At 33.5% G+C, this 27016-nt stretch overlaps 1 protein-coding gene across 4 annotated transcripts in view; it reads left to right on the forward strand.

Moving 5' to 3' along the window:
• RGS7 (regulator of G protein signaling 7) overlaps positions 1-27016 on the forward strand; it is a 742720-nt gene that overhangs the window by 531746 nt on the left and 183958 nt on the right. For all 4 annotated transcript variants that reach the window (XM_007481562.3, XM_007481561.3, XM_007481558.3 and 1 more), the window contains exon 6: positions 4187-4238. In XM_007481562.3, the coding sequence (XP_007481624.1) occupies positions 4187-4238 (52 nt within the window). The remainder of the gene's footprint in view (positions 1-4186; positions 4239-27016) is intronic.

Here is a 27016-nt window from a genome sequence, read left to right on the forward strand (position 1 = left end):
TTTCTAAAGAATTTATAGAATTTCAGAAAGGAAAGAGGAGCTTCAGGAATGGAGTATATGATCAAAACCTAAGAGGCTTTCCTTTTCATTTGGACTATTAGTTCCTTCATGGAGAATGATGGTTGAATTATTCATCTTTTCATTAATGAAGTTCTCAAAAGAGACTCAACTTTCAACAACCACAATGCTATGCAACCTTTTTATTGCCAGTTCACCCCCTTTATCCTGTTACATAATATGTCAGTTTTTAAAAAAAATCATCCATCTGTTTATAAAGTAGAACTTATGATGTCTGGCAATTCATTCATGCTCTTTTTATTGAGATAGCCATCAACAAGATATTTACAAAAGGATAATGATCAAATAGACATTGCAGTAGATGTCCCTATTTCCCAGAGGTTGATAGTTGTTTTATTTTTAATGACATTGACCAATAAAGTAAAATGAGTTCACGACAGATAAAATGAATTTCTTCCACCTTTGGTCCATATGTTGAGTACATTTACTCTATTAGCTACTAGCCTAAATCTCAACATTATCTTCTCATCCTAGTATTTTGAAGCACATTGTTAGACAAAATAGACATCTGGTTGTTGCTTTTCTCTAAAGCCACAATCCAGGAATATCCCATAGCAATTCTGACAAATAGTTTTTTTTTTTTTCTGCAAATTCGAAGTGCTGGCAATCATTTGGTGCATCATTGTTCTGAATGGCACCACCTCAAAATATTTGCATTTTCTTTCTTTGATGGAAGCAAAGGGCATCTTTTTCCTACTGAATTATCCAATGCTCACTTAACAAGACACTCCTTTGGGCTTTTGGTAAAATGTCAGCCAAGTCTATTGAAAAAGTAACTTTTTAACTTAATCCCATTGCATCATAAAGTGACACAGACTGACTGCCAGATCTCCTAGCTATATTTTTAGCTATCCCATTTTTTTTTGTCAATTAGACAATATAGCAATAAAACTTGAAAGTCCAAATTTCTTAATAATGCTCAGGGTACTAACTAAGGAAGAAATAAAATAATTCCTATATCAAAAATGTTTTTGTACTGATAGTTCTTGAATGAGAAGTAAGATACTCTAAGAAAAGAATAGCCTTTTCTATCCAATGTGACTTCTTTTTTAAGACATTAAAATGAAGAAGCACTTCAGGAAAAAAAAAAACATAAGTACTCAAATAAACTATCACTTATAATCCAAGGGCATAATAATAAGTCATGATTTAACCATTGTTATCTGTTTCCTTTGGGGGCAAGGGCTTAAGGAATGGTTTGTTGTTGTTGTTGATGCTGTTAGTTTCTTTTAATAGTTTTTTTTTTTAATGAATGAGACAGAATCTGGTCATTAGAATAAAGTTATTTTATGTCCCATTTCCCATAATTTCAGAAATTATTCTCCCCAAACTAGAACTTGAAATTTGTATAAGTGAAAGTGGTAAAGGTGGTTAGGAAGTAGAATGATTCTCTTCATTCTCTATTCCTGGCACTTGATTGTTACATTCAGTCCTCTTATATCCACTTTAGCTGAATGAAGAACATGAAATTGTCAAGTACAGAAAAAACCATTAAAGAGTATATTTCAGAATGATTTTCACTTGCTCAAAAGTAAAACTATTAGTGGTCTGAAAGGAAAAGAAAAAAATTGAAATACTTCTTATTAAATTCAAGCTATGTTCTAAAAGTCTTTGGATGAGTTAAATATGGCAACATTAAGATGGGGTTAGGGGTAAGGGAAAGGTGTTTTTAGTAATATCAGAACTTCAAGAGGTCAATAGTTGAAGAGGGCTGAGCTCATAGTAGTTCACATACTGGTAGACTAACTATATACATTTCAAATGATGTACTTAAAATTAGAAAAATATTATATGCCAGATTCAAAAGTGTATATGTTTATGCCATACATCCAAATGAGAAGGCAAATGAGATATTCAGTTGTAATATTTTGAGATCAAAAGTATTAATGTTTTTTTTTAGAACTAATATGATATTTTCCACCAAGTGGATAATCATTAAGAGCTTTTTGATAATGATGGTATTTGAAGTTTCCCAGTAAACTGTAATAGTTATATGCCAAGGATCTACTATTGTTGTTGGTACTAGGATTCCCAAACCATTTCATTGTGATCATGATATTTTATGCATTGAGTTTCCAGACATAAACTATACTAATTAAGAACTATAAAATGCAGACCAACTATGAATAAGAAAGAATTTGGAATGAGTTGGTGATTCCTGAGTTAAAAAGAAAAGTTAGAATCCTGAGGATAATTTTTATATCATCATTTCTACAAATTTAAGTGACCTTGGAAAAGCATTTTGCCTACCCATTCCTTATAGGATCAAGTAATAGACATAAATCACATTGCTAAGTACACAAGTCATTTAGTATTCCAATCAGTACTATAGAATCAAAACTGGGACTGGTATCTGGTTTAAACCCTTTATTTTATGGATTAGAAAGTTGAGACTCAGAAAAGTGACCTAAATATGAGTACATGATAAATATTATAGCTGAATCCAGCACAAATGTTTAAATTTTTTTCTAACAGCTATTCTTTTTTCTGTTCTTTGCTCTTCTCTTCTTTCTTACCTTTCCTTTATTTTTATTTATTATGTATTTATTGGTTCACTAAACCTTCTATCAGACTAATTGGAATTTTTTTGATGCAGAGTTCTCTGACTTTCACCTCCAAATAATGAGATGTCTTCAGGACTATTGATGTAACAATTAGATCCAAATCAAACTTTACACGAGAACACTCCAAAAATTATGTGACTTGGATTGCAGTGACCCCAGGCTAATTCTGCCTCATCTTGGGTTTTAATAGGAAATATAGCAAATTGATTGAATTGGATTGAAAGTCAAAGGGGACTTACTGGGATAACTTCAAGTGTGCTGCACTCTCTGTTAGGACTCAGTTTCCTTGTGGGGTTTGAAATGTGCTAGGTACCCAGGAGACTGGAGCTATTTGCTTTGAGCTTCAAGGGTCACTTGAGAGTCAAATATTCCAACCAATAATAGAATGTTTAAAATTTTGGATCAGCAAGATCCCTCTAATAGCATGTTATTCTTATTTTGTCCTTTTCCTATAAAATTTATTTTAGTAACATTCCTTTGGTTTTGTATATTATAGAGAAATTATATGCTTCCTCAAAACTTGACTATATTCATGCTGTACATTGGATAATTATTATTTTGGCTTTCTGCATAATATATTGTTGTTACATTATCTATTGAATCCAAACAAAATACTTTTACTTAAATTGTTAATACTATCTGAGTTTGAAATTCATTCTGTAATTTCCTTTTTCTTTCTTTCATGAAATTTGTTGAATTACTATATAATAGAGTAACATAAAATTCATGATGTGCCCTCTCTTAATGAAATAATATGTATTATGGGTTTAAAAGTAATTCCTAAAGTCATCACTTATCTTTTATTTGACAGAATCTCAAAACAAAAGTAAATAATTATTACTATTAATTTATTTGGGGGGAATGAAGCTCAGTAAAAAAAGAAATAAAAGAAAGTCCTCAACTCCTGAACTTGATGATTTTTAAAGATTTTTCCCAGTTCTGAAATTCTATGTTTCCCAATGATCTGAGTCCAATTTCAATTATGAAGTGTTTATTTTAATTTTACAAATATCAAAGGTAATCAAATAACAAGATTTCAAGAAAGAGTCTGTTTCATTTTTCAGTTATTTGGGGTTCACATTTCCAATACTATGATTATTTTTAAAATTATATATGCAGCTGTTCTGCATAAATATTCTTGCTATATGCATTTGTTTAACATAATACTTTGAAGCTAATATAAAAATCAAAAGAAATTTGAGTTTGAATGTTGAAGAAATTAATAGGCTCTTTGAGACTATACCAACTATACAAGGTATTATTTGATTTGGGGTTGAGATCAACATGGAAGTAAAATGATATTTTTGAAAATCCAAAGATCATTCTGTATTTACTCTGTAACTGGTCAAGAATTGTAGACTGTAGTTTAAAGTATGCAGTGAAAAGGTGGCAAAAATATGCCACTTTAGGATTTATTTATTAACCACTAAATTAACATCAGCAAATGACTCTAAACAAAGAAATATTTCTTGAGACTGTAAAGCTAAAAATTGTATAACTCATGTTGTCTAACATATATTCATACTTTTTTTTTTGTTCTATAGACACCCTATTTTTGGCCATCAAATTGTTGGGAACCGGAAAATACAGACTATGGTTAGTGTGGATGTCTCTCCTCATTTTACTATTCACAGAACTATGTTGTCTGGATGGACACATCAATTCTACTTTTCTGCACTGTTCACCATTAAGGGAAAAGGAAGGTGCATTGTTGAAAACATCGCAAACATTACTAACACTGAATTTGTGATGGGGTTTTGATTGGTAAAATTTTTCCCAAACATAGGGTCAACTTTGCAATTCTTCTATGACTAGAGATAGTGTTTTACTGCTGTGGCTCACTTTACATCCAACATGGAAAAACAAAAGGTCCCAGGCAGAGTGGCCAAGGTGAAACAGATTCAAGTAAGTGATATAAGCAATGGAGAAAACTACTACTGATTACCATTTCTTTTTTTTTCTAGTTGATATATTTTGTTACACTAATAGTAGACCTAGTTGAAAGCAAGCATAAAGAAAAATCTCATAAATAAATGATGAACCAAACTCAGTTGAACTTAAAATAAACCCTGCTCAGTGTCCCTATTGTCAGGAAGTTTAATCAAGGAGATAATAAACAATTAATAAGTCCTAGTCACACTGACAGCCCAGGAATATATTGAAGATAATTGTAGTTAAGATGATAAAAAGACTTAAGGTCATTTGGGGCTTTCAAGAAGAACCTACTGAAGATATTAAAACCTTCTTAAGGTCACCAGTGATCCATTTGTTCCTCAATATTTTTAGGAAAGCTATTTTGACATTTCACCTAGTAAGGAAGAGTAAAAATGAGAAAACAGTTCTGAATTGTTAATTTATACTAACTAAATTCACAAGAAATAAACCAATAAGATTAGAGACAGACAGGCAGAGACAGAGACAAAAGGAAAATAGTTACTAAGTTTTCAACTACAGTAGATACTATGCTTAGGATGGACATATAAATATGAGCTGAACCAAGAATATACAGAAAAATATACAGTGTGTGTATGTGTATATATATATATATATATATATATATATATATGTGTGTGTGTGTGTGTGTGTGTGCGTAAATATATATGTCCACAATGATCCCTCATCTATCATGGGAGTTATGCTCTAGAGACTCCCATGATGGGTGAATGCCTGCAAAGTAGAAGCATTATAATTATTTTATTGTTTTTATATATTTTAAGGCTTAATAAACCCTTCCCACTCTCATATAAACCTTTTCCACTTCTTATTAACCTTTCCCACACTCTTATAAACACTTAGCCAGTGACCTCCCAGGATACAGAAGAATACAGAACATAGATCTGTGGTTGGTCCTCCAAGATAATGAAAACTCCTCAATACAGAATTTATATATATATATATATATGAATATATATATAAATATATTTAAACCCACAATATAGTGAAGCAATGAAAAGTGAACCATGATATAGGGATGGATGACTGTATTTCTTAATTTATTTATTTGTTTGTTTGTTGATTTATTGATTGATTGATTGTGGAGATATACTTTAATAGTGTCTGGATGTCCCTATCTGCTCTCCAGTTTACCTCCTATCCAATTTTATAGAGGACATCATAAACATAATTCCAATAATATTGTCTGGTGAGCGTGGGATTAGAGCAAAGAAAGTAGGATAGTGTTGTGGGATATTTTTCCTATCTGTCCAAAAAAATGATGAGTTCAAATAGATATTTCTAATGTTCCTTTCAGTTGAGTGAGTTTAATTAGTCCCAGAGCCTATTCTTGTTCCATTATAGAGTGAGCTTTTCAAATGACTTGAATATTCCCTTCAGCTAAGAAAGGGACTCTGACTCTTGGGAAATTCTGGATCAACATTTACTTTCATCCTCCAAATCTTTTTCTGGATTCCATGCAAGGCATCACTTTTCCATTCTCATTTTTATGTCATAATTTCCATAATTGCAGTTCATTCTTCCCGACTTTATATTTTGGTTTCTGGATCCTTGAAAAGATTTTTCATCTATAAAATTGTTAGGGCTTTCTAGAGATGAATCTTATACATTCTATGGTGATTAATTTAATTTCTGTTTCTGGAAGATCACTTCTCTCCAGGAACAGTGTTTTGAGATTTGTAATCTCCTTTTGAATTTATATATAGAGAGTCTTAAAACTACAGATTAGTGAACCTAAGTTTCATTTCTAAAAAAGAATTAATCAAAGGAATAGGGAGTCCTGAACAAAAAATCAACCTTATGGTCAAGATCATCTGGGTTTAAATCCCATCTCCCATACAGGCTATCTGTGTGAGTTACATAAGCTACCTGTGCCCCTCAGCTGTGAGTCATATTTATAGTATGAGAAAACTCAGATAAACTCATAGGTCTGGATGGGAAAATATTCAGGAAATGTCTAGCTAAAATTTAAAAAAGAAATCAGTGATGACAAAGAGTCACAATGATTAGATAGAGAGCAGATCTCAAGAAACAGAAGTTATTTCCCTTTTTTAGAAAAATTTTAAATGCTATGGATATAATACTTCTATAGTTTAACAGAGTATCTTGTGGAAAAGATTAAGATTCCAACTAGATTATGCTACAATTGATTGCCTGCTAAGCTAATTGAATGATAACTAAAAAAAGCCTAATCTTTCTCCTCTTCTATAAAAGATGATTGCCACATATAACATATATGAATTGGGGGTGAAAAAGGAATTCGTTTAAGGAAAAAATAAAATAAAACTCAAAAAATATCTTTTTCTCCCTTCTTCCCCTCCAAAAAAAGAACATTCTGGAATCTTAGAAGCTTCCCTACATCTCCAGGTAGTGATGTTCTATCATTTGCTATTGTCTTGTCAGGAACACATAAAATACATTGTAATGACATTAATTATCAAACTATGAACTTCCTTATAGTCATTTATTCAGCAGAAAACTGTCTTAAAACACATGAAAGCTAGTTTGGGGGTGGGGTGGAATGATTATATGATGTAGTTAGGCTATGGCAATCCAAGTACAAAGCATTGCTATTTGGACTCTAAAATAAACTTTGGGCTGAAGGGACTTAGTTGCTTAAGGCTGGAAAACATTGACTTTATTTTTATGATTTGTCAGATATGCTTTATTAAGAAATTATTTCTTCTACTCTCTTAGCAGTCTTTCATCTGCTCTTTTTCCCCTACCTCATCTCCACCCCCATGTTTCTTTATGGAAAAACTGGTCAGGAATTAATCCCTAAAGTCATGTTGAGTGAAAGGTAGACTTTTTCATGGCATTCAGCCTTTTAAAAAATGAAGAAAATCAAACAATAATGTTTAATTCCTGCCATCATCCTTAAATATAAGGTAAAAGTATAGTACTAAAGCTACTTCTTACTCATTCTTACATTGCTATGGAACTCAAAGTAGGTGATCACTGATAATTTTCATCAAGGAAAATATGTTATTGGGACATTCATAATTTAAACAAATGAGAATAACTCTCAGGATTATGGCAGAGAACACCTATATTCATTGTCTTATCTAGGGCTCTTACAGGCACCTTAGCACAGAAGATCTTCAAAAAAATAAAGGATCTTAGGACAGAACAGAAATATAGAATAAAGAAGAACTTTGAGGAGATGAAGAAAGAGTGGTCAGAGAAGGGTAAAAAAATATTGTTCTTGTATTTGACTTTAAAAGTTGCACACATAGAATACTCATTATTTTGGGCTGGCCCCATTTCAGAGTTCAGCATCTTGCTTGACAAAAATGAGAGCCTCTTAGCTCTCTCTGATCCTCAAATTTTTCTAGCTAGCTAGTTTGCATTTGTTTGACTGTCTTTTTTATTATTTTTATCTAACTTTTTGTTTATCCAGTTGTTTATTAATTTAATTCATTTTAAATTTAATATTAATTAATTTATTTTTATTTAATATATATTTATTTATTTATTATTTAAATCATTTATTTAAAATAGTCTTTCAAATCTTTGGAATAAGTATTAGCTCAAAAGTAAGAGTAAGGATTTAGAATGGTATAAGGAAAAACTACATTGGGAATCAGAAAACCTCAGTTCTAGTTGCCGTTTTTATCATTAATTAATTGTTTAAACCTGAACAAAATGTTTACCTACTAAGGACCTTGCATTGAATTATTAAATTAGGAGACTGAATGAGTTCAGGGGTACTTAAACTGGTGCCAGTGAACTTATTATTTTAATAGAAATGCCAATACCTATATTTGACATGATTTCTTTTTGTTTTAGTTCTTTGAATTTTATTTCTTAAAGTTAATATTTTTATGAATTAAAAAATATTCTAAATATGGACTTTACTAGCCTATTAGAAGAGTCTATGAAACAATAAAAATTAAGAGTCCCTGAAGATGACCTCTCAGATACCTTCTATCTGTCATGCAGCTAAATATACTTTCTGTAACAAGGAATCTTAGAATCTTGATTCAAAAGTATTGTCCAATGAATCAATGTCACCCTGTATTGAAGTTTCTATTGGTACACAATGGGACTAATTTTGTCAACAATTTTGATGAATACACTTTACATATTTTTCAAGTTATTCAATGACATAAAACTGGATGTGACAGATTTTTTTACATAATCCAGATTTTTAAAAATACTAATAGGCATGAACATTGAGCTGGAATTTATATAATAAAATGGAATTTTTAAAAAAGAATTCACTTTTTAAAATATTTGCTAAATTATTAACAAATTAAATAAAAAGTATATGAGTTCATAGAATGGCAATAGATTTGCAAAAATTTAGGCATAAATTTATAATTACATTTATAGATCGTGTTTATCCAGATTGTCCAATAGACATTTATTAACTACCAACTCTGTTTGCTAAATACTAGGGATACAAAGGCAAAAGATAGCCCTTCCCCTTGTGGAGCTAATAATCTAACAAGAAAATATCATGTAAACAACTATGTAGAAATTATATATATATATATATACAGAACAAATAGAAAATAATGAATTGAGAAAAGGTATCAGGATTAAGAGAATTAAGAAAGACCTCCTATAGAAGGTAGCTTTTTAGCTGAGACTTGAAGAAAACCAAAGAAGTCAACAGGCAGAGATGAAGAATGATAGTATTCTAGGCATAAGGGATATTAAGTGAAAAATGCCTGAAGCTGAAAGATAGAGCATCTTGTTTGAGGAGTAAGAAGAACATCAATTTCATTGACCCAAAGAGTGTGTGATGAATGTAAAAATGTAACAAGATTGGAAAGGTAGGGGTGACTAGATATGAAATGCTTTGAACTCCCAACAGAAGATTTTCTATATGATCCTGGAGGTTATAGGGAATCACTGGAGATTATTTTATAAGCACACAATACTTTCACAATCACTTTAGAAGCTGAAAGCTGAATGAAGTTTGGACAGGGTGGGGAGGAACTTGTAGAGGGAGACAAACCAATAGACTATTTCAAAAGTTCAGACATGAGGAAATGAAGGACTCTTCTATGGTGAATGCAATATTGAGGAGGGGAGAGAGAGAGAGAGAGAGAGAGAGAGAGAGAGAGAGAGAGAGAGAGAGAGAGAGAGAGAGAGAGAGAGAGAGAGAGAGAGAGAGAGAAAGTTGGAAGCATATTTGAGACGGTGCAAGAGTGAAATCAATAGACTTTGCCAACAGATTGGATTTGGGGTCAGGTAAGAGTTAGTGAGGAGTAGAAGATGATATCTAGGTTTTGAAAATGGAAAGATGGTGTACCTCTTAACAGTATAACCATATTTTTGAAGTTTGGAAGGAGAGAGAATTTTGGAGAAAAGAGATAACAAGTTCAATTTGAGATATATATGGGGTTCAGAAAAAGAAAGAATAGAGTCCTATTGTACTTTGTACTAGTTTAACACCATGTGGAATATTGTGGTCAATTCTGGGTATTGCATTTGAAGAACATTGAAAAAATGAATATATCATAAGGAGGATAGGAAAGATGGTAAGGTGTGGGTAGATGATTCACTAGTTAGGAAGCAGTGGGGTACAGTGGATAGGAAGCTGGCCTCAAAATATCTTTGGTTCTAATCCTATCTCTGACATTGAGCAAATAATTTAATATTTCCGTTCCCCCCCAAAATCTCCAAAAACACCAAGTTTTAGGTCAGATGAGGATCTGCATTAGTAAGAAACCAATATACAAGCATTTCTTAAGCACTTATAATGTTCCAGGCATTGCACACAGTGCTCTATAAATATTATTTTATTTGATCTTCACAACAACCCTGGAAGATCAGTGCTTTTGTTGTCCCCATTTTAAACTTGAGGAATTGGAAGTTACATCACTAGGAGTTGACTACAGAGATGAGATAGAGTATCTTGTTTGAAAAACAAAAATAACAGATGTTTCACTGACTCAAAGGGTGCATAACAAATGTAAAAGTGTAAGAAGACTGGAAAGGTAGGGTTTACTTTTAACTGCCATAGCCACTATCTGAGAAGATAATATAGTTAAGACTCTCCCAATAGAAGATCTAATTTTTCTATAACAAAAGTGAATAATATAGAAATAGGTATCAAATGATAACATTTGTACAACCCAGTGGAATTGTTTATCTGCTCTGGGAGTGGGGGAGGAAAGGGGGGAAAGAAAACATGGCAAAAATATTTTTAAAATAAATAAATAAACCAATAGAGGATCTAAGAGAACCTAAGGCATTTTTTCACAGTGATAAGAGATAAACAAAGACTGGTATTCTACTTGTTTGGGAATGATATCCATGACCCTTTCTACCACTTTATTATGATAAGCATATATTATGAAAATTTAACATAATGGGTTTTGTTGCAGGCAGGGAGACACTAGTTTTCAGATGATATTTATGGAGTACAGGGCAGCTAGATGTTACAGTGGATAGAATGCTGGACTGAGAATCAGGAAGACATTCTTGAGTACAAATGTGGCTTCAGACATTGTGATAGAGATATGAAAGAGAGAGAGATTTTTTGCAGGACCTGTGGACCAAGATGCAAAAGAAGATTCCAAAGGAATGTCCCTGGTTGTTGACAGTTGGAGCTGAGGGCAGGGCTGGTCTCTGTGTCTCTGACTGAATGCCACACTCTTCCCTGGAGGTTTTTGCTGGTCACACTCTGAGAGGAGAAACTTGGCTTTTGAACTTGGTCTATGTCTCTTTGCCTCTGAGGAGTTGAAGCTGACCAGGGGGGCTTTTGAACTTTGTCTCTGGCTCTGAGCAGTTGGAGTTGACCTGGGGTTTTTTAGTCTCTGGGTCTCTGACTGGGGGACACACACTTGCTCTCTGGAGGTTGAAAGCTGGCTGAGAGACTTTTGTGAGTCTGACTTGGCTTTTGGACTTTGTCTCTGGGCAGTTGAAGCTGATTAGGGAAAAGCTTTTGAGTTGGTGATCTATTTGGCTTTTGAGCTGTCTAGGAGAAATTTAGAGACTTTGAACTTTGTTTCTTTTCTGGGGTTAAGCTGAGAGATCTGGATCAGTTGTGAAGAAGAAGAAAGAAGATCTTGAAAAGCCATTGACCTCCATCTTTCTAACTGCTTAAGAGACATACTTGTGACTCCCCCAAACCCTCAATTTTACCTCATTTAGGTTAGGGAAATTCCTCATCCCTCTTACCTCAGTTTCCCATCCTGTTATCCCAATAAACCTCTTGACTGAGAAAGCAACAAGAGTATCATTATAGTTCACTCAGGAGGGAGGGAAGGAGCCAAAGGCTTCAAGGAAGATTGGGGAGGTGAGGGAGGCAAAGGAGAGAGTGAGGGAGGAAGAGGGTTAGGAAGTAGGTTGATCCCTCAGCAATCAGTAGGGATTGATAGGCAGAAACCCCAGAGGAAACCCCAGGGCAGTCCCTTATTAGCAGTGTCCCTTGTGTACCAGCATCTCTGTGTGTGGCATCCCCCAGAATTTCTGTTCTACCTCCATTATAAATAAGTGGTTCCTTATTAGGTTCCTGTAGAAGTCCTCTCTAGTCACAGCCAGTCAGAGAACAACAGCCATTGTGAAGTAACAGGTTCCCCTCAGTTTATCCACACCATTTCAAGTAGTAGTTTCCTTCAGCTTACAATTTCTTTATTACAATATTTACTAGCTATGTGACCTTGGGCAAGTCACTTAATCCTATTTGTATCAGTTCTCCAACAGTAAAATGGGCTGGGGAAGGAAAAGGAAAACCAATCCAGTAGTTTTGCCAAGAAAACCTCAAATGGGGTCATAAAGGGGTGGATACAACTGAAATCACCCAACAACAATGACATGGGCCACATTACCATATTTTGAGCTAGTTTAGCATTGAAAAGGAAGACTTGACTTTTTCCTGCAAGAATTTATAACTTAATTAAGGAGGAAAAAAAATAGAAACAACTTAAGGGCTTTCTAGGCAACATATAAATAAGAGGGAATAAAAATGTGTAGAATATTCCCTCAAAGTCTTGAATTAATATCTAAAAATATAGGACCATTGTGAACTTATGAGTTGGTAACATTGAATCTTATATAGTGAGCCATGGAAGCTACTACTACAAGGGGAGGGGGGGGAAGAGAGTAGGATTTGTTCATCTCAATAGGATTTCACTTTTGTTTCTTGACTCAATAAGTAATATTTTTAGTGTGCAATACAATTATCATAGTGTGCATTTTTCCAGACTGATTCTTATTCTTGCCTAATTTAAAAAAAAAAATTTTTAAACCCTTACCTTTTGCCTTGGAGCCAATAATGGAGTCAATACTGTGTATTGGCTCCAAGGCAGAAGAGTGGTAAGGGCTAAGCAATGGGGGTCAAGTGACTTGCCCAGGGTCACAGAGCTAGGAAGTGGCTGAGGCCAGATTTGTACCTAGGACCTCCCATCTCTAGACCTGGTTCTCAATCCACTGAGCTACCCAGCTTCCCCCATTCTTGCCTAATTTTAATGAAAATTGTTATAGTTAATTAGTTTTAAATGTCTGCCATTGTAATGAATCCATCACTCCTATGTTTAGTTTTGAGCAGGCAGATAATGGTAGAGAGGAGAAGTTCTCTTGCTTTAACTTGTGAAATGTAAGCATGTTTTTCAGTGGGATAAAGGATTGAAAAAAATCATATCTTTTGGGGGCAATTATTTATTTTACACAATATTTTCTTATTTTCTTCTTGACAAATATCACCAAATTTGAACCTGACCTACATTGAGTTGTGTACCAAGGGAATATTCTTCCTTCTACTTCACTTTTAAGAATTGGTTGAATTCCTTTTTACTACTATCCATAATCAATTCCTGTTCCTATATTCCAGAGAAGTTATGCAGTTATTATGAAATGAGATGAAGGAACTATGGAATCTATTGTCTTTTAGGTTCAATATTTTCCCTACTTAATTTAGTTGTAATTTTGTTTCCCTGAAAACAGTAGATAGCTATTAATTAGCAAGCAAATAGGCAAAGATGTTACAGTCTCAACTATTAAGAAGCTCATATTCTATTAGAAGTTATAGATATATATGTATATATATATATATACATAATTATGTACAGAATATAAAGTAAATAAGTATCCTTTTCATACCATGACCCCAGATACATTGACCTAGATATGTTCATTCTTATGGTGTCATGGAAATCTTGAGACCTAAAAAGAGACTTTTAGAAAACATTTCTAGCCCAGTCAAATTGTAAGTCAATGTCCTATTGGGCCTAGAAGCCTAATTTTATAAGCAGTCATGTTACTGACTCCTTTTGCTACACTATACCATGGATTATGGAAGTTACCTAGGTTATATCTATAGTATTATGCAGTTATCTGCTCACTCCTCTGTATAAGGCACAGAACCAACTATTTCAGAAATCAAAGTATATAGGACTGATCAAATTAGTGCCTTGGACCAACTATTTCTGCTCTTTTTCTCTAGGATTAGTATTATCAAGTTACAATAGAAATCAAAGAAACTAATCCTTACAAAAGGATCTCTTTAGCCACATCATAACTTGGATAAAAATTATAATATTATCTGCATTTTTATTTATTTTATTAAATGTAACCCCTGTCCCAATGGCCATTGGTATGGGACTCTCTTTATTGGTGGAGAATGGTAGGGAATGGGAGAGAAAAGGAAGAGTTGGCAAAGAGAGGGAACTTCAAATTCAACAAGAATGTGGAGAGTCTTCTTTAAGTCCCTTTTCAGGACTCTTTGAGACTGATCAATCTTCAATCCTTCTTTAAGCATTAAGCTGTCTTCCAGCTGGAAGAGGCCAATTCTATTTTGGGTTGCTGAAGGAAAAGCCTTAGGGAAGATATGAGAGGAGCATGTAATTGATCATGTCTCTATTCCCAATTTCCACTATAAATACTGCAGGGAATTCTGCCTTAGGTTAGATCCAGGATATTTTCTCTTACTTGAACTGAGTTATCTTGCTCTCAATCACTCTGTATTATTTGGTATTTATTTTCCTATGTGTATCTTCTCTGACTTATCTTTTACTACCAATTGTGATAAATGGATTTCTTTACTATTTTCTGTGTTTAATTTTTATGGAATTACTATTTAGTTGGAAAGGGGTAGAGGCTTGAATATAGAATTTGGGGACCCACTTTCCCCTAGAAATGACAAAACTTTTAAGAAGTTAGATGGAATCTGATTATATCTTCTAGACCAGCATTGGCAAAATATTGGCACACCTGCAGAGCCCTCATTCAGGGAGCTGCTCCATTCCCCCTCTTCCCATTTTTTGCATGCCCTGCCCCTCTGTCCTGCTGCCCAAAGCAAACACTTCCACTCTCAGCTATTTGGTGTAATGGGTGGGAGAGGCTCACAGTCAGCTTGAAATTGCAGTCTGGGCATACAAACTTGAAAACATTTGACAGTGCTGCTCTCGACTAACAATATTTAAGTGAGTAATTAGATATACTTTGTTTAAAGAACCCCATCTCTTTAAGGAAAGTGGAATGATGGCCTCCAGCTCCCAATCTCATGCTTCTCTTTCTTAAAAAAGTAAAAATTCCCATTACAGGATCTTTGGGAAAGAGAGGTTAGAGCACTTTTCTTCAAATCACACACAATAGACCCTTAAAATTTGTGGGCTTCAGTACATATGCAGGACTTTCTCCCCTATTATTTCCAGATAAATACTTCCCAAATAACTTTTTTATCTCATTCCAACCACATTGGAGAGTACTATGTTTCTGCCTAGTTTCACTAGCACCTAACATAATGACTAGCATATAATATTTAATAAATTTTGCTGAATGATTAAAAGTTTCTCAGTATCCAAACTTTCTCCTGCCATCTTTTAATAAATGGTGTTAATGTGGTATAGAATTTCAGAGTGGTCTTTTTATTAATACATAGATATTGCCACATCCCACACCATAGTTACAAATTGCCTACCAGAATGGTTAGATCAATTCACAACTCCACCAGAAATGTATTAATGTCCCTATTTTTCCACATCCCCTTCAGCATTTATTATCTTCCTTTGCTGTCTTGTTAGCCAATCTACAAGATGTGATTTAGAACACTTTTTCATGTGTTTATTGATAGTTTTGATTCTTTTATCTGAACATTGCATATTCATTTCCCTTACCATTTATCAATTGGGGAATGGCTTGATTTTTTATACAATTAATTTAGCTCCTTATGAATTTGAGTAATTAGACCTTTGTCAAAAGTTTTTGTAATAAAGATTTTTTTTCCCAATTTGTTGCTTCCCTTCTAATTTTGGTTGCATTGGTATTGTTTGTAAAAAGGCCTTTTTAATTAAATGTAATCAAAATTATTGATTTTACATTTTGTCATATTCTCTATCTCTTCCTTGGACTTAAAATCTTTCCTTTCCCATAGATCTGATAGATATATTATTCTATGTTCAAAAATTTACTTATAGTTTCTTTCTTTATATTTAAGTCATTCACCCATTCTGAATCTATCTTAGTGTAGAGTATGATATATTGATCAAAACCTAATCTCTCCTATACTGTTTTCCAATTTTCCCAGCAGTTTTTGTCAAATAGTGGGGTTTTGTCTCAAAACTAAGGTCTTTGGGATTATCATACACTATCTTGCTGAGGTCACTTGTTCCAAATCTCTTCCACTGATCCTCCCTTCTGTCTCTTAGCCAGTATCACACTGTTTTGATGATCACTGCTTTATAGTACAGTTTAAGATCTGGTACTGCTAGGCCCCCATTTTTCACATTTAAAAAAAATTCTCTTGATATTCTTTATCTTTTGTTCTTCCCAATGAACTTTGTTATAATTTTCCCTAATTCAATAAAAAATTTTCTTGGTACTTTGATAGATATGGCACTAAATAAGCAAATTAATTGGGGTCGGATTGTCATTTTTATTATGTTAACTTGTCCTACCCACAAGCAATTAATGTTTTTCCAATTGTTTAATCTGGTTTTAATTGTGTGAAAAGTGTTTTGTAGTTGTGTTCATATAATTTATGTGTTTGTCTTTGCAGATAGATTCTTAAGTATTTTATATTGTTTAGGGTGATTTTAAATGGAATTTATCTTTCTAACTCTTGCTCTTGGGATGTGTTGGAAATATTTAGAAATGCTAATGATTTAGGTATGTTTATTTTCTAGCCTGCAACCTTGCTAAAGCTGTTGATTATTTTCACTAACTTTTTAATTGATTTTCTAAGATTCCTTAAGCAGACCATCATATCACCTGCAAAGAGTGATAGCTTGTTCTCCTCATTCCCTATTTTAATACTTTCTATTTCTTTTTCTTCTCTAATTGCTACTGCTAGTATTTCTAGTACAATGTCAAATAATAGAGGTGATAATGGGCATACTTGTTTCACTACTGATCTTAATAGGAAGGCTTCCAACTTATCCCCATTGTAGATGATACTTGCTGATGGTTTTAGATATAAACTGTTTATTATTTTTAGGAAAGGTTCTTCTATTTCTATACTTTGTAGTGTTTTCCATAGAAATGAGTGTTGTATTTTGTCAAAGGCTTTTTCTGCATCTATTTAAATAATCTTATGATTTCTGTTGATTTGTTGTTGATGTGGTTAATTATGTGGATGGTTTTCCTAATATTGAACCATCTTTGCATTCCTGGTATGAATCCCAACTTATCATAGTCAATAATCCTCGTGATCACTTGTTGTAATCTTTTTGCTACTATTCTATTTAAGATTTTTGCACTTATGTTCATTAAGGAGATTGGTCTGTAGTTTTCTTTCTCTATTTCTGGTCTGCCTGGATTTGGAATCAGTACCATCAGTACCATATTTATGTCATAAAAGGAATTTGGTGGAACTTCTTCTTGGCTTATTTTGTCAAATAGTTTGTATACCATTGGGATTAGTTGTTCTTTAAATGTTTTATAGAATTCACTCATGAATCCTTCTGGCCCTGGAGATTTTTTTTTCTGAGGGAGTTATTTGGTGGCTTGTTCAATTTCTATTACTGATTGTTATGGGGTTATTTAAATATTCTATTTCCTCTTCTGATAATCTAGGCAGTTTATATTTTTGTAAATATTCATCCATATTACCTAGATTGCTGTATTTGTTACCATATAATTGAACAAAATATTTCTTAATAATTACCTTAATTTCCTATTCATTAGAGGTGAAGTCTCCCTTTTCATCTTTAATCATGTAAATTTGATTTTCTTCTTTCTTTTTTTTTATTAGATTGACCAGTACTTAGTCTATTTTGATTTTTGAAAATACCAGTTTTTAGTTTTATTTATTAATGCAAGAGTTCATTTACTTAATTTTATTAATTTCTCCTTTGATTTTTAGGATTTTCAATTTAATTTTATCAGGGGATTTTTTTCTAGTTTTTTTTAATTTGCACACCAAATTCATTGACCTTTTCCTTCCCTGATTTGTTAGTATATGCACTCAGGGATATAAATTTCCCCCTGAGTACTCCTTTGGTTACATCCCATAGATTTTGATATAATGTCTCCACATTGTCATTTTCTTCAATGAAATTATCAATTGTTTCTATGATTTGTTTTTTAACCAAGCAGTTTTGGAGAATCATATTATTTAATTTACAATTAATTTTTGATTTTCCTCTCCATGTACCCTTACTAATTATTATTTTATTGTATTATGATCTGGAAATGTTGTACTTATTTTTTCTGCTTTTTTGAATTTCTTTGCAATATTTTTATGCCCTAGTATATATACATACATACATATATATATATATATATATCCTGAAAAGAAAGTGCATTTCTTTTTGTCCCTATTCATTTTCCCCATATATCTATTAATTCTATTTTTTCAAAGATTTCATTCACATCCCTTACCTCTTTCTCATTTATTTTTTGGTTTTATTTATCTAGATCTTATAGAGGAAGGCTCAGGTCTCCCACTAATATATTTTAATTCTCTATTTCCTCCTTAAGCTCCAATAGTTTCTCTGTTGAAAATTTGGATGCTATACCATTTGGTGTTTACATGTTGAGTACTAATATTTCCTCATTGTCTATACTTCCTTTTATCTGGATGCAATTACCTTCCCTATCTCTTTTAATGAGAACTATTTTTACTTTGGCTTTTTCAGATATGAAGATTGTGATTCCTGCCTTCTTTTTCTCAGATGATGCCCAATAGATTTTGCTCCATCCTCTTACCTTTCCTCTGTGTATTTCTATCTGCCTAATGTGTGTTTCTTGTAGACAGTGTATAGTAGAATTTTTGTTTTGAATTCACTCTGCTATTTGCTTCTGTTTTATGAGTGAGTTCATCCTATTCACAGAGTTATGCTTACCACCTGTGTATTCCCCATCATTTTGATTGTCTCTCCTGTTATTTCTTCTTTAATGCTTTCCTTCTACTCCAGTGTTTTGCTTTTATTCAATCCCCCTAGCCCCCACCCTTATTTTACTTCCTTTTTCACCTCCTCCCTTCTCATTCCCCTTTTATTTTTCTTTAGGTCTATTAAATTTCCTTCACCCTCTGTTTCCCTCCATTTTGGCACTCCATGCCCTACTCCCCACCTTGGTTTTTCCTCTCAACTTCCCTGTAGGCTAAGATTGTATTCTATACCCCAATGGAGCTAGATGCTCTTCCCTCTCAGAAGTTATTTCACTAAGAGTATCATTTAAGTATTACCTATTAGCACTCTCTTTCTTATATTAGTATTTTCCCCTCCCCCTCCCATATGTCTGTTTATGTGTCATAAATCATCCTATTTTTCTTATTCCTTCAAGTTTCCCTTCGTGTAATCTTCTTTTCCCCCACATTTTTTAGATATCTTAAACCATTTAGTACCCCCAACCTCTACCTATGAATAATTCTTCTATCCACTATGATAGTGAAAACAATTTTTGAGAGTTACAAATGTCATTTTTCTATATAGGAATATAAACAATTTCATATTACTGAAGCCCTTAAGAAAAAAAAAATCCCCCTCTCTTTCTTGTTTACCTTTTTATGTTTCTTTTGAATTTTGTATTTGGATATCAAATTTTCCATTTAGTTCTGGTCTTTTCTTTACAAATACTTGGAAATCTTCTATTTTAATAAAACCCACACTTTCCCTTGGAAATGTATCATCAGTTTTGATGGACAGGTGATCCTTGGTTGCAGATCCAATTCTCTTTCTGAATATCATATTATAAGCCTTGAGGCCCTTTAGCATGGAAGCTGCCAAATCATGTGTAATCCTGATTGATATCTGAACTGTGTATTTTTATCTTCTTGCAATATTTTTCCTTAGCTTGGATGCTCTTGAATTTGGCAATTACATTCCTGGGGATGGTCTTTTGAGGATTTAATTTAGACATTGATCTATGGACTATTTCAATATCTATTTTGCTATCTTCTTCAAGAATATCAGGGCACAAATTTACAAAGAGCCAAATCAATTGTACAAAAAATCAAGCCATTCTCCAATTGATAAATGGGCAAGGGACATGAATGGGCAGTTTTCAGATAAAGAAATCAAAACTATTAATAAGCACATGAAAAAGTGTTCTACCTCTCTTATAATCAGAGAGATGCAAATCAAAACAACTCTGAGGTATCACCTCACACCTAGCAGATTGGCTAACATGACAGCTATGGAAAGTAATGAATGCTGGAGGGGATGGGGCAAAGTAGGGACATTAATTCATTGCTGGTGGAGTTGTGAACTGATCCAACCATTCTGGAGGGCAATTTGGAACTATGCCCAAAGGCGCTCTTTGTGATGGCCAAAAATTGGAAAATGAGGGGATGCCCTTCAATTGGGGAATGGCTGAACAAATTGTGGTATATGTTGCTGATGGAATACTATTGTGCTAAAAGGAATAATAAGGTGGAGACTGGAACAACCTCCAGGAAGTGATGCAGAGTGAAAGGAGCAGAACCAGGAAAACATTGTAACAGAGACTAATACACTGTGGTACAATCGAAGGTAATGGACTTCTCCATTAGGGTCAATGCAATGTCCCTGAACAACTTGCAGGGATCTAAAAAACACTATCCACAAGCAGAGGATAAACTGTGGGAATAAAAACACTGATGAAAAGCAACTGCTTGACTACAGGGGCTGAGGGGAAATGACTGAGGAGAGACTAAATGAACACTCTAGTGCAAATACCAACAACATGGAAATGGGTTCAAATCAAGAACACATGTGATGCCCAGTGGAATCGCACATTGGCCATGGGATAGGTGGTGGGAGGGGGGTGGGGGGAAGAAAAGAAAATGATCACTGTTTCCAATGAATAATGTTTGTAAATGACCAAATAAAATAATGTTTAAAAAAAGAATATCAGGGCAGTTTTTTTTGGATAATTTCTTGTAATATGATGTGAAGGCTTTTGGGTTTTTTCCTAGGTTTTCAGGTAGACCAATGATTCTTAAATTGTCTCTCCTCGACCTGTTTTCCAGGTCATTTGTTTTTTTTAAATGAGATATTTCATGTTTTCTTCTATTTTTTTCGTTCTTTTGATTGATTGATTCATTTTCTTTATTAATTCTTGCTGTCTTGTGAGATCATTATCTTCTACTTGCTCAATTCTAGTCTTTAAACACTGGTTTTCAGTTATGATTTTTTTTATTTTCCTTTTTTGGTTTGGCTTCCTGCAGGTCAAATCTGATCTTCAGTTTGCTAATTTCTCCATGTGGTTTCTTTCTTCTTAGTGGGAGGTTCTCTTTTAAACTGTTATTTTATTTTTTAATTATTTGAATTTTTATTTCCCACCTTTCTTTTTATGTTTCTTCTATCTTTCTTATTTGGTTCTTGAACTCCATTTTGAGTTTCTCCAGAGCTTGTAATCAATTTCCATTTTTTTAAAAGTCTGGATGTGTTTGCTTGTTTGTTACTCTTTGCATTCACCTCTGTACTCTGTTCCTTTTCTCCATAGTAATTATCCAATGTCAGAGACTTTTTCTATTGTACTTTACTTCTTTTGGTACTTGTGGATTGCAATTCTTGGGTATTGGTGACCATTGCTATGTTAGTTTTATCTTTCCTTCTGTTCCAGAAGTCTGAGTGAGGACAATAGGCAGCTCCTGGGGTAGTGCACTAGTGAGTGGATTTTGCCCTGAGGCTACTTTTTCCAGTCTACATGGCATCTGCTCTGGACAGTCTGTCTCTGAGCTATGTTTGCTCCCACACTCCACAATCCTCTGCCTCAGGTCCCAAGTCTTGCAGCCAAGGCTTTGCACTGTCCTCAAGGGTAAGACTGTGGTGCCCTCAGCCAGCCCTCAGAAGAATTTAGAGATTTCCCAACCCCCACTCTGACTCTGGCATAGTAGGTGGTATAGGGGAAGGGTGATCAGTTTGAGCTTTGGCAGGTATAATTATACCTCCTTATAATGCAGAATTGCCTAGACACTGCCTACCTTCAAGGCTGTGTCATAAGGCAGAGCCTCTTCACTCGTCTGATTTAGATTTTTTTGTCCTTTTGAGATGCTTTTTTGTCATTGGTAGTAAGGAGAGTCATGAAGTTCCTTCTACTCTGTGGCCATCTTGGCCCAGAAGTAATGTTTATTTTATATTGTTTTACTCTGGTCAAATTACTTAACACCATTAAGATTTAGATTTAACATACAAAAATGTGAGGAGAATGATACCAATTGGTCAGGAGATACATGGATAGATAGATAGATAGATAGATAGATAGATAGATAGATAGATAGATAGATAGATAATCTTTGCAAACTTGAAAACTCTATATAAATGTCAACTATTATTTCTCCACTGATTTGCAACAGTTTCCAACATGCCATTCCAGGATTACTACATATTATTTCACTTTACTGACCCTGGTACCCTGTAAAAGTAGATTTCTTTTGTACACCTATAAAGAATCCATTTTTTATCTATGTATGTTTCTACTGCCTATTCTTCATACTGAGAACAAACTCTCTTCTGATTTATGCTTCTTAAAATTCCTAATCTTCCTATCTTTACTCAAGGTTCATCTTCTACAGAAAACCTTCCTGATCCTATATTTGCTTATATACTTCTCACAAAAATCACCTGTATCTCTTTTCTAAAAACTTATTTGGAAATATGTTATGTTTCTTTGGACAACAAATATAAATCCCTTGAGAGCGGGAGTTGTTTTTTTTTAATATCCCCAGTGGCTTAGCATATTTATTTATTGGAGATGAAGGAACCATTAGAGATCACTTGGTCCAATTGTCCTCTTTTATCCCCTTAAAGATAAGTATTTGAGGTCCAAAGAAGCTAAATAATATCAGAGGTAATTAGCAGAGCTGAGAATTCAATTCAGGTCACCAGACTATAGATTTGGAACTCTTTACCCTCTACTATAATAAAATTGTATTTATAGCACAACTCTCATTCAAATCAACAAAACATTTTAAGTACCCAGCATATGGCAATATTTAGTATGATACTTAATACAAAAGAGGCATTTAATAAATGGTGGATGACTGATTGTCATTCACTATGATGAATTTTGAGGATAAAAAAGACAAAAAAAACAGTTTTTACCCACAATAAATTTAAATTCTATTGGTGAAAAACAACATAAGCACAGTTAAGTAAATATAAATTTCTTTCTTTTAGAGTTGAAATGGTTTAAAAAAATGAAAATGAAAACAGAACCTTCAGGCAATTAATGACCTTTTTTATTACAGGCTTTTGCTACTTTTTCCTCCATGTAGTATAGGGCTGAAAAAAAGGTATTAAATCAATCCATTTAGTGCCATAATTCTAATCTTCTGGGATAAGCCTCAGAAACATTCTATTCCCAATGATTGTATTTTTTAAATCACTATTTCTTGGTGTAGAATTCTAGTATATATGGAAAAAGACAGAACAGAATGTCATATTTTATAACTAAGATTATACAAACCATCAGTATGAAATTTATTTCTACTTTGTCATGAATTGAATTATCCATATTGAGTTGCTAGATAATAATGGATAAATTCTTGCAACTTTTATATGCTTAGCATGTCAAAGTTTAGTCAGCTAGCTGCTAAATTAGTCAGTACACATAGGGTCACTAAAGTCTACTCTGACACAAGATTATTTATTTATAGGATCTTATGCCCTAGGAAAAATTGGTTCTCCTACCTTCAAAGTCATCAGAGAAATATTCTAACATATATGTTTTCTATTAGAAGCAATATGTATTGGTTGTAAGGCAGAAGAGTAGAAGGGTAAGGGCTAGGCAATGTAGGTTAAGTGACTTTCCTGTGCTCACACACCTAGGTAGTGTCTGAGGACAGATTTGAAACCACTACCTCTCATTTCCAGATCTGGGTTCTTATCCCACTGAGCCCCCAAACTGCCTTCTAACTCATCTCTTCTAATGGCCTCATTAAAAAAATGTTGCATTAATATTAAAACTGAGAGCATGAGAACACTTTCATTACTTTTGAATATCCTAAAAGTTCTCTCATTTGTGGTAAATACAATCTAGTAATAATCAAGTTTCAGCAAATGAACTGTGATTACAAATATGAGATTTTTATTTTCAAAGATGTATAGTTTAGCAATGTTTATGAATCTTCTAACTAGACTAATTTGCCTTAATCTAGCTGAACTTTAATAGTAGTTTGGCTTTAATCGCTTTGATCATAGGTTTAGTGGAAATTCTTCTAACCTTCTAGGTTGTTAATTCCAGGGCTAAATAATTTCTTAATTAATTAAGTATTGTTTAGATTATATGTGATTTGCCATTTTTAAGACTACAACCCAAACTCATTGGATTCATCAAATGTTGTCTTATTATTCAAAACAATTTCTATAGGGAGAGGTATAATGCCAAAGATGTATCAGATATATTGTCCTAGTATATAGGAAAGTAGGATCTTTCTTAATAATGATACTTGTGACAATATGTTCTCAATACTTAGTACAATGTTGTGTATAAGGAAAGTGCTTATTGAATCATTGTGAACTGATGGACACTGTGCTTTCTCATATGTGCGACAGGACCAGATTCCATCCTTCAAGTAGCAATGCAGATTACTATGAGATCAAATGCTGAGGCTGCACCAATAAGGAGGAAATTCTAGAAGTTGGAATTACTGGGAATAGATTATCAGAAAATTTTAATTTTGTATATACTTTCATGAGTTCATCATTCGTCCAACAAACCATCAAGTACTTTATGTATCCTAGACACTGATAGGTGCTGGGAACACACAGATAACATTTAAACAGTTTCTTTCCCTTTTTCTACTTTGAGTGGCGACAACTTATATATAGATAAGCTAATACAAAATATTCAAAGTAAAAAATGAATTTATATTAATGAGATAAGGGTCTATCAGTGAAAAATATCACCTTGCAAAGGAGATAGCATTAGGACTTCTGGGACTTTCCATCCAACCTCCAATTGAACTTTGATTTATGGTGTCTTTCCCTAATTCTTGGCACATAATAAGTACTTAATAAGTACTTTTTCATTCATGAATAGGTGGCAACTTGGAATATGAGGAAGGCAGAGGTAGCTACTCTGCTTTGTTCCATTTTGTAAGCCATCAGACAATGCTTGAATACTCTCTTTTTTTTCATAGAATAATATAGTTTGGACAATATAGGGTAAAGGAACTCTTCCACTGGGGGCAAAGTAACAACCAAGAAAGAGTTCTAGATCTCACACAAATGGAAATCCTATAAAGTTTCTAGTACAGCAAGCTACAAACAGGGATACAATGGAAGCTACCAGTTCCTTTTGTGTTGGCTTCTTCCTATGTTCATTTTCTTTAGTAATTTGAAGTGAATTTGGCATCTTTGATCTTTTCTCCTGAAGTTGGAAGCCAGAAACACCCCCCAAAACTGAAGAGACTGAAGAAACTAGAAAAAAATCTTGAGCTCAAAGAGGAATGTACCTCTTCTCCTCTTCTTTTTCCCTTGCCAATTCCTTCACACCCTTCATATAGGAATTGAACATTGATCTCCACTAATAGGTATATATATATATATATATATATATATATATATATATATATATATACTCCTTTTAATAGAGCACTTTAGGGCTTGGTTTACATTTCTTTTGTTTTAGGTTGAATTGAGATTGTGAGACCATATGAGTTTCAAAAGATCTGGAAAGAGAGTTTCCTAAAGTCTAAGATTCCAAAAATTGAACCTTGGTCAGTTTTTCTAACCAGCCCAATACTGATACATTTTTTCTTTTTTAATGAATTGTAGTTTTTCTTTGGAAAATGTTAATATATTTTACTAATATTAAATTTTCTTATATTTTGTAATCCAAGCTCTCTTTCTCTTCTTTCTCTCTCTCTCTTTTTCTCTCTCCTTCTCCCTCTTTTCATTAACCCTTTAACCCTTTGCCCTCCCTGAGAAGGCAGGCAAGATTATACACATATTATTATGTTATGCATATTTCCATGTTCATTCTTTTGTGAAAGAAGATCTGAATATTCTTTCAAGTCTAAAACTAGCTCAAAACATGAAGTAACTTTGCAAAATTACCCTTAGAAGAAGAAAAATGATTAATATAGATTGTGTGAGTCTACAGAGATTCTTTTATTTCCTGCTAGGATAACATCATTTATTAATAAGAGCATGGAATCTATTAATAAAAGATGAGTCCATTGTCTGCTTCTCACATGGAAAGATAGGAATAGAAAGTTGCAGATCCTTTTAACAGATTTTTATCTTCATTCTGATTGGCCTGGGAAGTATAACATTTGGACCTCATTTGGCAACCCCAATCAGTGGATATTTTAAAAGAGGAGATGGATTTGGAGATCCCAACTCTTTCCTCATTATTTCCTCAGAGGGGGTTGTACAGTCTTTCTTTTTTTCACCCAGATTACATGTCAATACACTTTTCAGTCATTGTTTTCTGATATTTCACAATCCACATCATCTCTCTCCCATCCACCCATCCCATTTTCCCAAAACCAGCAGGTAATGTAAGCTGTACATGTATTATTTATTATATAATACAGATATCCATGTTTAATCATGCTGTGAAGGAAGACATATTACTTATACTGTAGAAAAATCCTTGAAGGAAATAAAGTGAAGAATGATATGCTTCAAGATATATTCAGACTTTGTCACTTCCTTCTAAATCAATGCATAGTCTCTTTTGTCATGAGTACTTGGAGTTATCCTGAATCCTTGAATTGGCATTAATGATAATAATTAATCCATTCATAGTTGATCATTATACTTTATTTCTATTATAGTGTACAACTTTCTCCTGATTCTGCTTGCTTCACTTTGCCTCACTTCATAAGTCTTGCCAGGTGTTTTTGTGATCATCTGGTTGGTCATTTCTTATGATATAGAACTATTCAATTATAATTGCAACACAACTAGTTCAGCCATTATTCAATTGATGGACATCCCCTCATTTTCTAGTTTTTTTGCCACCACAAAAAGAGGTGCTATAAATATTTTTGTACAAGTAGGTCCTTTCCCCCTATCTTTGATCTCTTTGTGATATAAATCTAAGAGGGCTATTGCTGGATCAAAGGGCAGGTACAGTTTGATGGCCCT

This window comes from Monodelphis domestica, chromosome 2, assembly GCF_027887165.1.
Source record: "Monodelphis domestica isolate mMonDom1 chromosome 2, mMonDom1.pri, whole genome shotgun sequence".
NCBI lineage: Eukaryota > Metazoa > Chordata > Mammalia > Didelphimorphia > Didelphidae > Monodelphis > Monodelphis domestica.